Genomic DNA, 14,000 nt, shown 5'->3' with positions numbered 1-14,000 from the left:
CACACTTCTTGCTCTGGTCTTTTATCCGTTGGTCTACGCATGTAGACCTGCCTCTGATATTCGCTGAAGAGAAGTCCCAGGAGCCTTGCAGGGGGCTGGAGCAGGAGCTCCCCGAGGGCAGTGTTTGGGGCTCATTCCTCTCCACTTCCATGTGGTTACCACATAGTAGTTGCACAACAAATGTCTGAGGAATGAATGAAAGAACAGTGGTGCTATTAATGGACACCACTGAATGTTGTCATTTGTATACTTATTCATCTTTCAGAAACGCAGGTAGATTGTGAACCTCTTGAGGGCAGAGATCCTGGCCCGGGCTTCTGTGCACCCTTGGCATTTAGTGTGGTGCTCACCCAGAGCTCCACGGTGGGCCAAGACAACTGAAACATTCTATGAGAGCAAGAGCAGGCAAACCTGAGCCTGTGGGCCAAATCCCACCCACTGTGTGTTTTTAATTAGAAATTTTAAATGTATACATTTAAAAATTTATAAATTACAAATAAATTTCAAAATTATACATTTTAAAATTTCATTTATAAAGTTTTATAAATAAAACTTTATTGAAATGTAGCTGTTTTCATGACGCAAGGACAGAATGGAGTTGCTGCCACTCAATAATTTGCTCTCTGGCCCTTTATAGAACATGTTTGCTAACTTACGGTTACGATTCTCTTTATGGAGTTAACTTGCTTTGGGCACTTTGGGATGAGCTTTGCCTAGAGTGGATTAGTAGGTGGGCTAGTAAAGAGAAAGAAGTTGGCAGCAAAGAGAAGGATATGAGGTTCCAAATACCAGCATCATCTGCCTCATAGTTTATTATAGCCCTGAATTTACGTGTACAGCCAAATGTAAGGATCTCAGGAGTGGGGCCACGGGGTGCAGATGTTCTCTAAGCTTGGCCAGTAGCTCCCTGGTCTTCCTGGGGGAGTGGTGGGCTCGTCCATGGTGCTGCCCATCTCGTCCATCCCCACAATGGATTTCTTGACTCGTCCTAGGTTGAAGGAATCTGGATCCTGAAAGAGCTCAACAGGTTGGCATGAGAGGACAAATCTAACAACACGAAGTCAAAGTGGAAAAAATGGGATGTTGTGTCCTTAGATTTAAAAAAAAAAAAGTGACACAAGTATCCATTCTGGGAGGATAAAGATCAATGACTAATGACAACAGCCAAGAAAAAGAGTAGGTGGCTTTTGTGGACAGAAAATTTATATTATTCATGTTATAGTCCGTGATTTGACTCTTGCAAAGTGAATTGGGCTTCAGATGGCATTCGTGGGATTTGGGAATCTAGGATCGATGAGATGAGCCTCCAGGTTTCTCTCTGCTGGCCAGCACTGGCCTGGAATATTGTGTTTTAAAATGAATTAAAGCAGAGCTGGAATGGGACCAGAAATGTGAGGCTCCAGGTCTGGCCATCAGTCGCTGCCTGTATTTCCCACTGGTCGTGAGTGGAGTCTGGTTTAAGAAGAAAGCCAGAGGCAACCTGAGGTCTGGAATAGTCAAGGCATCGCCACTTTGGCACGTGGTCATGAGCATTGCCTGTTGTAACTCCAGACACTAGGGCTGGCGGTGCTTGTGACATACGCAACACTTGAGTATTTATTTTGGGGGGGGGAGGAACCTCAGGAACTGTTACCCGCACCTGCTCTGTGATGGTACAGTTGCTCCTGTCCTTAGAAGCCCATGCCTGGGATCTGTAAGTTGAGCTTGGAGGTTTTGTACTTTGAAGGAAAAATGGCTCACCTCCCTAACATATGCAGAAGGCACTCCTATTCCAACAGTTTGATTCAAAAGTACTTCCTGTCTTATGGAGTCAGACCTCTCTGCTGGTGGCTTGTAGACAGGGCTTGGGGATCAGAGGCTACTATCTGATTTTGTGGGTAGGAGAACCCACCTGGATCTGACCAGCGGAGCTCACTCCTGCTCTGTGGTTACTCTGGACGTCCAAGAACGCAGGGAATGCACTTCTGAACCTTCCAACAATCTCTTCCTGAACCCCAGGTGTCTGCTTGTGATCCCCTCAGCCATGTCACGCTCACTCAATTCTGTCTGCTTGGATGTCTGCGCACGTGCCCAGCAAAAATGGGCTTTTATCATGGAGGATGGAGCTGTGATCCCCATCACCCCAACATGGGTCTGGGGTCCGTGTTAGAGGTCTGTGCTCTTCTGCTGGAACTCTGAGCACCTATGGGTAGGGAGTGGCCGGCTAGTCTTGTTAACAGAATTCTTCCTTTCTTAGGGTCTGGCACAGTCCCTGTGTTGGTGGATGTAGTGGCATTGACAACAACAAGACCGGTTCTGTGTGAGTGCTGGCTCCATGACCTCACTGCTCATCTCAGGCCCTGCCCATGACTTTCCATCCCTTGGGCAGGTGGAGAGCATGAACCGGGTCTCAGGAGGACATCATGGAGGCACTGTTCAATGCAAGCCTCTTCCCCTGCCCCCTTTCCCCTCTTTCACCTCCTCTTGCCCACTCCACCAAGAACACTTTTTCCCAGTGTGACTTGTGGTGCTCTTGAGATGCAAAATTGGGAATGGGATGGTGAGGGAAAAGACGGGAAAGCTCACGGTGGCCAAGCTGGGAATGAAGGCCAAGGAGAGAAAGTTCTGTGGGTTGGGCTGGCAAGCAGAGTCTCAAGTTGGGCTTACTGTAGAGTTGGAGCTGCTTCTGCCCCGTGGGCACTAAGGGTACAGAAACCGGCTTTCAGGAAGAGTTGTTGTGGCTCAAGATTTGGATCCCTTTGATGCCAACTCGGCACACAGGATTGGGATTTTGCTGTCATTGTTATCTAATTACACCTTTTTAAAAAAAATATATGATTTCTGAAGAGACAGCCCAAGTGGGAGGACAGAATTGATGATGTAATTTCAACTTTCATTCTGGCTGGATTATTGTCTCTGCATGAGCTAGTTTTTCTAGAATTTTCTCTATGCTTCCACATAAAGCATACCAGATTTGCAATATGCCCTATAGCTGACTTCCACTTTGATTTCAAAGCTTCATGTGTCAACAATACGGTATTATACACTTGGGATTTGCTAAGAGGGTGGATCTAAGTGTTCTCATCACACACACACACACACACACACAAACACACACACACAAAGTATGTGACATGATAGATATGTGCACTAGCTTGTTTCATAATGCATACGAAATCATCAAGTTGTATACCTGAAATATATACAACCTGAAATTGTCAATTTATACCCAGATAAAGCTGGGGAATACAAGTTTCATGCGTTATAGGAAAACCTGCCATTCACGTCATGGATTACTATAAGCTCTGTCAGCTCACGTTGTGATTAGTTATGCTTCTCTCTCTCTAAATAATCTCTGAGCATTTGAGGCTAAGGACCACCTTATCCTTCTTTGTGTCTTCTCCAGGGGAAGCCTGAGCAACGTTCAGGAAGTAGAAAAATGTTGGTTTTCTTAGAAAAGATTGGTTTACTTGCAAATCCTCTTTTGGTCTTAGCTGTCCTCATTGTGTGTAAAAAGAATGTGAATAAAGAAGGGATTCTCTCTGCTCCAAAGAAAATGCGAATTCCCCTTTATAGAGTATACTGGGTCAACTACTGTTGCCCCCAAATTCTGTCCACCTGGAACTTTGAAACATGCCCTTATTTGGAAGTAAGGTCTTTGTAGACATATTTAGTTGAGATAATGTCATTCTGGTTAGGGCCAGCCTTATATCCAATGACTGGTGTCATTATAGAAGGCCATGTAAAGATACAGAGGCACACATAGATGAGGGACAAGAACGTATGAGGATAGAGACAGAAATTGAAGTGATGTTGCACTAAGCCAAAGAGAGCCAAGGATTGCCAATAACCATCAGAAGTTTGGAAGAGACAGAAAAGGCTTTTTCTTTAGAACCTTGAGAAAGAATATGGCCCTGCCAATACCTTGATTTTGGACTTCTAGAACTGTGAGAAAATAAGTTGCTGGAATTTTAAGTCCCCCAGTTTGTAATAATTTTTATGGCAGACCCAGACCTGAAACATGGCCAAAACTTAAAACCTCCAAGTTTGATTCTGGAAAAAGAATTTTAGAGTAGAGGGTGGTATTGGGGGGGAGGTCTGATTGTTCCTGAGATCGGCTTTCCCTGTGCATGTGTAGATGGATTCCTGTTTTGAGTCCTACTACCCCTGCTGTCGTGGTTTCACAATGTGTGGGTAGCGTTCAGGGGCAGGAGTGCTGGGGTAATTCCACACATTACCTTATTTAATGTGAAATGATTTTATGATAAGATACCAATGGAAGTTCTCTGTATCCTTCAGATTTCTTGATTTCTAGTAACATACGTCAACTCTGGGCATTTTTGAGTCTAAGGGGAATGCACCAGAGAGATATCTAAATCTCATAGAAAAGGCTCGGAATATGGCTATAAACAAAGGACCCTGAAGGGTCACTCTGCTGGAGCAAGGTCCTGAAGCCGTCTGGGCGCTAGGATGAGCCAGTTTCCCATGGCACACTGATGGAGTGATATTGTTTACTCAAGTTCAGCGCCTGGGTCAGGCATCTGATTTGCTAAGCCTAACTCATGGGCTTTCCCCATGGCTGCCCCGTGATGTGGAGAACAAAGATGAATATTTTTGGCTTCCTCAGAGCAGGTGGCCACTCCCTCGAAGGTTATACCCATGGAGCCATGAGGTGAGTACAAAATGGCTGTTATGTGGGATAAATCAGGATGCTGATTTATTTCGTATGTGGGATTTTAGCAAGAATAACTGAATGTTCCAGTCTCATCTAAGCTGCTCTGAAGAACATCAAAGGCGGTGTCGTGTGTCTCTTCTGGCATCCCACTGTCTAAGGTAAAGCAGTTATCTCACCTCAGGCTGGTGTGATCTGGTTTTGGAACCACAAGAAAAGGGTGGAGATCTTTAGCCTTTATTTTGGGTTGTGGACCCTTTTGAAACCTGTGAAAGAATATTTACCTTTTCCCTTCACCCAGTTTTCCCTTTGTATTTCCTGTTAATTTCCTTGCATTTATATTACTTTGCGAGCTCTTGCATGCACCTCTCCTTTTCTTTTGGTTAGGCGGTAGTTTAATAAGCAAATACAAGTAGCTCAACACCACAGAACCTCTCTAGACGTAACCAGAAGGACTAGCTAAGATACAGATGGCCGAGGAGGCCAGCTCTGTGGACTACTGAAAATTTCTGCTTTTTCTTTTTGGTTGGAATGCTGAGGATTAAAGTGGATGAGTCTCAGAAGGCAGTACTTTCAGAAAGAATGAAGCCCTGCTTAGCATTCCAGTGCACCGTTCAGATGTTTTTCCTTCAGACACACCCTTGGGAGAGGGAAACCCTGACACTCAGCTGTTGTTCTTCCTCCTGAGCTGCTCATGGCAAGGGTCTTGACAAAGCTCGGTTACATCTGACCCTGGGCAGGGGAACTGGAGGGGCAGTGAGGAAGCGCTGCTGGAACAACGCTGCTCTGCAGACAGCTGGAAGCTTTGGTGTGGGTATGTGGGGCTCATTGCTTCCACCGGAGTGGCAAAAGCAGCAATGGCTGGTGTGTGGAATTTTAGGGCCACCTTGATCTTGAAACATCAGAGTCGCTGAGTCAGAGTCACGAATGCAGTGTAACGACCAGAAGCATTACAGCTTTAAGCCCTAGGAAGAGTTTTGAGGGGCCTGCTGTTCCATGGTCTGGTTGGATTCTTGACTCCTTGTTGGACCACAACCCACAATCACTACAAACGACAATGAATACTTCCAGCTCTTTTCCTCTACTTATAACTGGAAGTGGTATAGATTAATAGGAAAGACACTGGATCAAGACCATCTGGGCTCAAACCCACTACTAACTAACTCTTACTGATTGTGTGACCTTGGAAAAGTTCCTTCATCTGCAAAATTGGAGCAAAAAAAAAAAAAAGCTTTTGTGGTGAGGATGAAGTGATTTAATATCTGTGAACCACTTGAATGTGTGACTGGTGCAGAGTAAGCGATGGTGATTGAGCTCAACACACATCATCTCCTTGGGCCTGAGGCCATGTCTTCATCAACTGAATTTAAGTCCGAAACAGGAATTGGTGATTGGGGTTGGGAAGGCAGAAAAAAGAAAAGGAGATACATTTTGTCCCAGTGCCCCTTTCACAAAATACCTCTGGAGTATTGCCAGTAAGTTGATGAGAATCTGCCCCTCATTTGCTACCCACGGCTTGGTGACGATCTTTACACACAGAGTGGGGATTTTGTCCTTTCAGCCATTCATATATCCTTTTAATTGGACCCATGAGGTGAGGGTCATGGCTTATTGGCCTGAGGGGGGATATTTTTCTTCATTTTTACACAACAAGACAATATGTTGTGAAAGATTGCTACCTATGTCCATCCCACTCTGCAACCAAAGAAGCCCCTGCCTTTAATTGCCGTGCACGGACGAGTTTCTTTTCCATCATTTCCAAACAATCCATTCCCTGAAGGAAAAAAAAGAACATGGAAAAAAAAATCAGGCTTTACAGGATCGGGAGAAATCCTAGACCTGCCCTCTCTACCTGGTGGGTGGCTTATTATTTGCGACGGACCTTCTGTATTCTGTCCTCTCACCTCTTACCCTATCTCAGTAAGGGCCACCACGTCTAAGCCTAATCAAAGAAAGTTAGGGAAATAGGAATTTGGATAGCTGAACTGTGATGTGTGTGTCACGAAATGGGATCGTCTCTCTCAGCTTGGGTAGACCTTCAGGATGTAGCAACTGATGAGCAGGGCAGGGACTGAAGACCATTAACTCACATCCCCTCCCTAGCCTGCTGCGCCATCTGCTGTTGGTGTCCCCCTGCTGGTCTTATGTCCATAAGGGATTTTAAGTGCCTGTGTCCTCAGAAGACCCCCACTTTCATGGTCAGACTGTACCTGCCATCTTACCTGAGGGCAGTGAGATCAACAGAAGGAAGAGTAATCCAGAGAGGAAGTGCCTCATCGCTTGAGAGGGCATAGAGCTAGAACTTCCTGGGGGTGGCCGCTTGGGAGATTCCTTTTTAGAGCTGGACAAGGTTGGGTGGGCTGGACACTGGCCTCATTCTACTTGGAAGGGCACTCAGGGGAGACAGGCTGCCTCAGGGTTAGAGGAAGAAGAGTTCCTGGGCCTGTCTGTGCTACTTCTACAAATTCTGGGAAGAGAAGGAACTCAGTCAAGGCCAAACAGGCGCAGAGACCAGGCATCTTCATGCCCAGGCCCAAATATTTACCCTATAATTCACATATATGATAGAAAAATGGCAAGAAAAGTGCCTACTTTCTTTCTACTTTGTTTCTCCTTTCCTTTGGAGTCCCACGGAGAACACAGGAGACCAGACAAGTGATGTTACAAACGTGGGCTTAATTTAAGATCAGAAAGGATGTGAACAAGAACTTGCCATATTTCAAGAAACAAAGGTTCTCAAGGTGTCAACTGTTGGTCTGCCCAAGAGTTAGGTAGGGGCTCATCCACAGTAGAGAAGGGTAGCCTTCTCTTTGGGCAGCAGATTTTTTCACCTGGCTAGAGGCAGATGGTACAGGGAATCTGTCATCCCAAAAAATTCACTATGGGGCTTCATTTTCTAAATGACTAGTATGAAATGTTGCCTAGTATTTGGTTCTGGGAAAGGTACTCATCTTGGAATGGGTGGGTTGGAACTCTCTTTTGGTCTTTCACAGGAAGAGCCAGATCAGCACGGTGTTCAAAGTTGGATGCCCAGTGTTCAGAGTAGAGCAGGATACCACTTTTCTGGAGCTATAGAGACATAGCTCTGGGGAAGAGTCATTAGGTCTGTCTTCCCTGGAGTGGTGGGTGGAGGACCAGAAGTTCAAGAGACTTTAGTTATATTCTTGCCCTTTGAGGAAGGTTTGTACCCAAGTAGCCCATGACTGTAGGATTGGTTTGTAAAGTGGCAATGGAGCATAATTTTATTGGTTTTACTCCATTTTGCAACCATATACCCTTAGATAAATGATTTAGCATCTCTGAACTTCAACTTCCTCTTCTCAAAAGGGCATTATAAAAGGGTTTTCTGATGATGACAAATTACAAAGTGCGTTGCACTCATTCTGGTAGAAATTAGGTTATTTATTTCCTTCTCTTCCTCCCCCCCGCCCCCCATCACTTAAGACCACCACCTGCTCCTCCTTCTCTTTTTCCTCCTCCTCCTTATTCATTATTAAATTCCACCATTATAGCTGTGTTTCTTTCTTTTTTTTGCACACTCTCTCCAAAAGATCTCTTAGCGAATGCATAAAATAGCCGGGCAAGTTTTATTCTGGATTCCAACAATGTGTGTTGCTGAGAGTATGGAGTGGGGAAGAGGAGGGGTACTAGTGGACTAGGAATAAGTAGTTTAATACTAGATCGGGGCTGAGGGTTCCCTTGCATGTCTCCATGGAAGACTCCCAGGAGACCTTGCACAGGGCATACAATTCCTGCCATGGAGTACAGGCCATAGCCTGACCATCTGCTGCCAAGACACAGCACAGACTTAGTGGTACCTTCTCATTCTTTCAGAGATGGAGGCCACAGGGTTTGAATGGGTGAATGGGTGAACGGACTTGCACAAGAAAAGAAGCAAGTGGTGAGCTGTGCTGGCATAAAATATTCAGCTCTTTTGATTCTCAGTTCAGACTCTGTTCTTCTCCATGTATTTTAAGTTGATAAATTGTGCACTTGGGAATATGGAAAGAATGGACCTAACATTTTCCAAATACTTCTGAACCCCTCCTGTATCTGTTTCTGGAAAAGCAAATCTACGATGCATTTGGAGATTAGCATGTGCGCAGGATGGACCCTTTCCTCTCCACCTGTGCCTGTCCTGATTAAATCACCATCCCAACCTCTGGGCAGGAGCTTTTCCTAACTGTGCTGGGTGTTCCCACCTCCTGCCTGAGGTCTTGTTGGGGAAAAGTGCCAGGGAAACACAAACAGCTTTATTGTTTGCCCTGTTGGTCCTTTCTTCCCTTTTTAGTTTCCTAGAATTTTTGTGCTCTCCGTATCATGTCTGACTTCAAAAAAAAAAAAAAAAAAAAAGACAAAACCAAACACAATGACTACACAATTTATGCTATATTAATAAATTAACCTATTGAAGGAGCAAACCTCTTTCCCAGCTGTCTCATTCACTAGTCACACAGTTCCTGAGTGAATGACTTCACTGCATTTTTTTCTCTATGTAAAAGTTTATGTTCACGCATTGATCTTATTTTTAAATTTTAAAAACAGACCACTGTTAAATGATGAAATTTAATACACATAAGGAAAAATAAGCAAATCACATCCATAGCTTAGTGATGGAATATATAGCAAACACTGTAGCCAGCACTTAGATCAAGAAAACATACCTTTTCTAGCATCACAGAATGTCCCAGGGAACCTTTAAGTGACCACAGCTCACTATGTACCTTCACAAGGCACTGGTGCTCTGACTTGGATAATCATCACTTTCTTGCTTTGTTTTGTGGTTTTCCCTTCAGTAAGCATCACTAAATAGGGTTTTTTTTTTTTTTCAAGATTTTATCTATTCATTAGAAAGAGAGGGAAAGAGAGAGTGCAGAAGTGGGCGGAAGGGCAGAGGGAGAAGCAGACTCCCTGCTGACCGGGGAGCCTGAAGTGGGGCTCGATCCCAGGACCCTGAGATCACGACTGAGCCAAGGCAGAGGCTTAACTGACTGAGACACCCTGGCGCCCCAGACAGGGTGGTTTAATTTGCTTCTTTTTGACCTATTTATAAATGGCAGCACAAAAGTATTATTTGTGGCTGGCTTCCTTCTTTATTATGTTTTTAAGATTTGTCTGTGTTTCTTGTGCAGCATTAGTGTTTACCTCAGTATATTGGCTACTTAATGTATTTATGACTGCTGACAAGTATTTGAGTTGTTTCCATGGGTTATAAAGAGTGCTGCTGTGGACATTTTTGTTACTTACATTCTGTGCACCCAGGCTTGCTTTTTGGAGGAGAGATAACTTGGAGTGAAATTGCTAAGTCACAGGGCATGCATAACATCAATTTATCCTAAATGCCAACTTGTTTACTAAAGTGCTTTTTACTAACTTGTACATCCATCAGCAATGTATAAGGATTTTGGTTATTCCACATCCTTAGCACTACTTGGTACTGTCAGACCTTACACTTTAGACAACTTGATGGCTATCTAGTGGTCCCTCATGGTGGATTAATTCAATTTCCCTGATCACAACTAAGTTGGGGTATCTTTTCATATGTTTATTAGTTATTTGGATTTTCTCTTTTGATAACAGTCTAGTTAAGTCATTTGTCCTTTTTTTCCCTATTGGTTTGTTTACTAATAATAATTTATACTGTGACTATTCTTGTATTCTGATTTTTTAATAACCAGGGCAGGCTCAACCTTCACTATATTAAGACCATGCATGTGCCCCCAGACCTAGTTCTTTCCCTAGGTCTGGTTTTATAAATTCTGGTGATAAATCAAATCTGATTTATATGATGGATCTTATATGGGAAATGTCTGTGACTCTAGGTATTTGCTCATCCTCAAGAAATGATGGCACAGCTAGTGTAACAACTTCTGAAGATAACCATTGCTAATTTGATGATTACCAGCTGCCATTGAATGAATTGTAAAACTACTGTGTTTTATTTTCTAGGAAAAAGAAGAATAACTTGTAAATTACGCAGTGGTTCAAGATGGCAGCTAGAAAGATCCTGAACTCACCTCCTTCTATAGACGCATCAAATCTACAATAACATATAGGATAATTCCCGTTGAAAAAGAACTGAAAACTAGCTGTAACTTGGTATATCTTCACAAGGGATAAAAGGACCACATCTAGATTGGGCAGGAGAGGCAGAGACACAGTCTCACAAAACCCTATCTCTGGCTCTGTGACACACAATAGGGAAGGACCTCACTCCTGAAGCCTTTCCCTGAGAAGTGAGGGATTTGTGCCCCACACTGGGCATCCAGTCCTTGAGACCTGCACCCATACCCTCAAAATGTCTGTCTTTGAAAACCAAGGGGGTTTACATCCAGGAAGCCTGGTAGACTATGGGATCTGAGATACTTCTTTTGAGAGGCTAGTGCATGGACTCACATGTCTCAGGAACCAGTGCAAAGGCAGCAGATTAAGAGGATTTTATGTGATGGTGATTCAATTGGTCCTATTAAAGAGTGCTGCAGGGGCAGGGGTTTGTTGAGATTTGTCTTGGGATGGAAGTGTTGGAGTGTGCCTTCTTTTGTGCTCTTCTCTACCTTGCTAGTGGAGGGGGACATGTGAAGACACAACCTCCCTAAAGCCAAGGGCATGGCCCACACCCAATGCTCATTCATTCATTTGTAACCTCTTTTCCTTCATTTCTTATTTATTTCAGTCTTCTCTCCTCCCCCCCCACCATGAGTGTGGCTAAAGCCTTATAAATTTTCTTTATCTTTTCAAAGAACCAGTTCTTAGTTTCCTTCGTCTTTTCTATTGCTGCTGTGTTTTTTCTTTTCTTTTTTTTTATTGTTTTGTTTTGTTTTTAGTTTCTGTATCATTTATTTCTGTTCTGATCTTTATTATTTCCTTCCTTCCACTAACTTTGGGCTTTGTTCTTTTTTTTTAGTTCCTTTAGGTGTAAGGTTAGATCGTTTATTTGAGGGTTTTGTTTTGTTTTGTTTCTTGAGTTAAGCCCGTATTGCTGTAATTCCCTCTTAGAACTGCTTTTGCTGCATCTCAAAGATTTTGAACTGTTGTGTTTCCATTTTCATTTGTCTCCATGTATTTTTTTTTAAAGATTTTGTTTATTTATTTGACAGACAGAAATCACAAGTAGGTAGAGAGGCAGGCAGAGAGAGAGGGGGAAGCAGGCTCCCCGCTGAGCAGAGAGCCCAATGCGGGGCTTGATCCCAGGACCCTGGGATCATGACCGGAGCCCAAGGCAGAGGCTTTAACCCATTGAGCCACCCAGGTGCCCCTCTCCATGTATTTTTTGATTCCTCTTGAAATTCTTTGTTGACTTTTGTTGTTTAGTAGCATCTTGTTTAGCCTACATGTGTTTTTTTCTCCAGTTTTTTTCTCCTTGTAGAGGATTTCTAGTTTACACAGTTGTGATCAGAAAAGATACCTGAGGGGCACCTGGCTGGTTCAGTTGGAGAGCATGCAACTCTTGATCTCAGGGTCATGAGTTCAAGACCTATGTGTGGCATAGAGTTCACTTAAAAAATAAAAAAGCATAAGATAAAATCTCTTAAAAAAAAAGAAAGAAAAGATATTGATATGATTTGAATCCTAAATTTATTGAGACTTGTTTTGTGGCCCAACATATGATGTGTCCTAGAGAATGTTCCATGTGCACTTGAAAAGAATGTATTTTTGAGGTTTTTAGATGGAACATTCTCTATATATCTGTTAAGTCCATCTTGTCTAATGTGTTGTTCAAAACCATTGTTTCCTTATTGATTTTCTGTCTGGATTATCTATCTACTGATGTAAATAGGGTGTTAAAGTCCCCTACTATTATTGTGTTGCTTTCAAGTTCTCCCTTCATGGCTGGTAATATTTGCTTTATGTATTTAGGTGCTATTGTGTTGAGTGCATAGATATTTACAATTGTTTTATCATCTTTGTTGGATTGATTCCTTTATCATTATGTGATACTCTTCTTTGTCTCTTATTACAGTCTTTATTTTAAAGCCTATTTTGTCTTATATAATTATTGTTATCCTAAATGTCTTTCTGTTTCCATTTGCATGAAGTATCTTTTTCCATTCCTTCACTTTTAGTCTGTGTGTGTCTTGAGATTTGAACGGAGGCTCTTGTAGGGAGCATGCATTGGTTCTTGTTTTGTTTTGTTTTAACTATTCATCCACCCTATGTATTTTGATTAGAGCATTTGGTTTATGTTAAAATAATTATTGATAGATATGTACTTATTGCCATTTTGTTAATTGTCTTCTGATTGTTTTTGTAGTTCTTCTCTGCTCCTTTATTCTTCTCTTTCTCTCTTCCCTTGTAATTTTTGAATTTTTTTTAGTGTTATATTTTAGTTTTTATGTATCTAATATATGTTTTTGGTTTGTGATTACCATGAGGTCCATATATAATATTCTACCTATGTAACAATCAATACTGAATTGATGGTCACTTAAGTTTGAACACATTGTGAAAGCACTACATTTTTACTTCTTCCATGTTTTATGTTTATTATATCACATTGTATGTCCCCTAATGGCAGGAGTCTCTCTGGAGAGATACCAGAGGTCATGCAGTGGGAACTTCTTTGGAGGGGAGCCTGTTGGGGTGAGCGGGTTGGATGGGGCAAGTGGTGCTAGCAACGTAGATGGAAAGTGTCAGAACTGGCTCCTGCAGCTAACTAAATGAGGACTCACCACCACTTCAGTTCCCAGGGAAAGCTCCTGCAGATTCCTGCCCCTTTGGCATATGTCCTGAAATTGGTCAATAAATCTCCTTCACATATACCCAGGCCCTTTAGAAAAATATTGCTTCAATGCTAAGTATCACGCTGAATGATACAGTTTGCTGGCCTTTCAAGAGTAGAGATGGTTTCCTACAGTCCTTCGGTTCTTCCAGAGTTAAGCCTCAAAGATTTTCAAAGGGAAATGTTATGGGAGCTTGTCTTCCTGGTGCAGATCTCCAGGGCTGGGCCTGCCTCTGTGGGTTGATCTCCCCACTCCTCATGCCTGTGGTATTATCCTGATTCTAGGTCACTGTGTGGGGGACTGGGTTCTCAACCGCCTCTCTGCCCTTCCTATCCCTGCCTCCTCCTTCTCCTCCTTCTTTTTTTTAAAGACTTTATTTGTTTATTTTACAGAGGAGAGAGAGAGAGAGAGAGAGAGAGAGAGAGACAGCACAAGCAAGGGGAACTGCAGACAGAGTGAGAGGAAGAAGCAGGCCCCCCACCTAGCAGGGAGCCTGACACAGGGTTGGATCCCAGGACCCTGGGACCATGACCTGAGCTGAAGGCAGAGGCTTAACTGATTGAGTCACCCAGGTGCTCTTCTTTTTTAAAAAGATTTATTTATTTGACAGAGAGAGAGAAAGTACACAA

General features: G+C 43.0%; 1 protein-coding gene across 1 annotated transcript in view; it reads right to left on the bottom strand.

Moving 5' to 3' along the window:
- Positions 1-854: 854 nt before the first annotated feature.
- LOC308338263 (leucine-rich repeat-containing protein 34-like) overlaps positions 855-14,000 on the bottom strand; it is a gene marked incomplete at both ends in the record, with an annotated part of 67,031 nt that continues 53,885 nt past the window's right edge. The window contains 2 exons of the mRNA XM_080796302.1: positions 855-1,047; positions 2,037-2,182. Of these exons, the coding sequence (XP_080652428.1) occupies positions 855-1,047; positions 2,037-2,182 (339 nt within the window). The remainder of the gene's footprint in view (positions 1,048-2,036; positions 2,183-14,000) is intronic.

Source organism: Martes martes (genome assembly GCF_963455335.1).
Source record: "Martes martes genome assembly, chromosome: 2".
Classification (NCBI taxonomy): Eukaryota; Metazoa; Chordata; class Mammalia; order Carnivora; family Mustelidae; genus Martes; species Martes martes.
The sequence above is the reverse complement of the archived record's forward strand: the minus strand, read 5'-3'. Positions and strand labels throughout refer to the sequence as shown.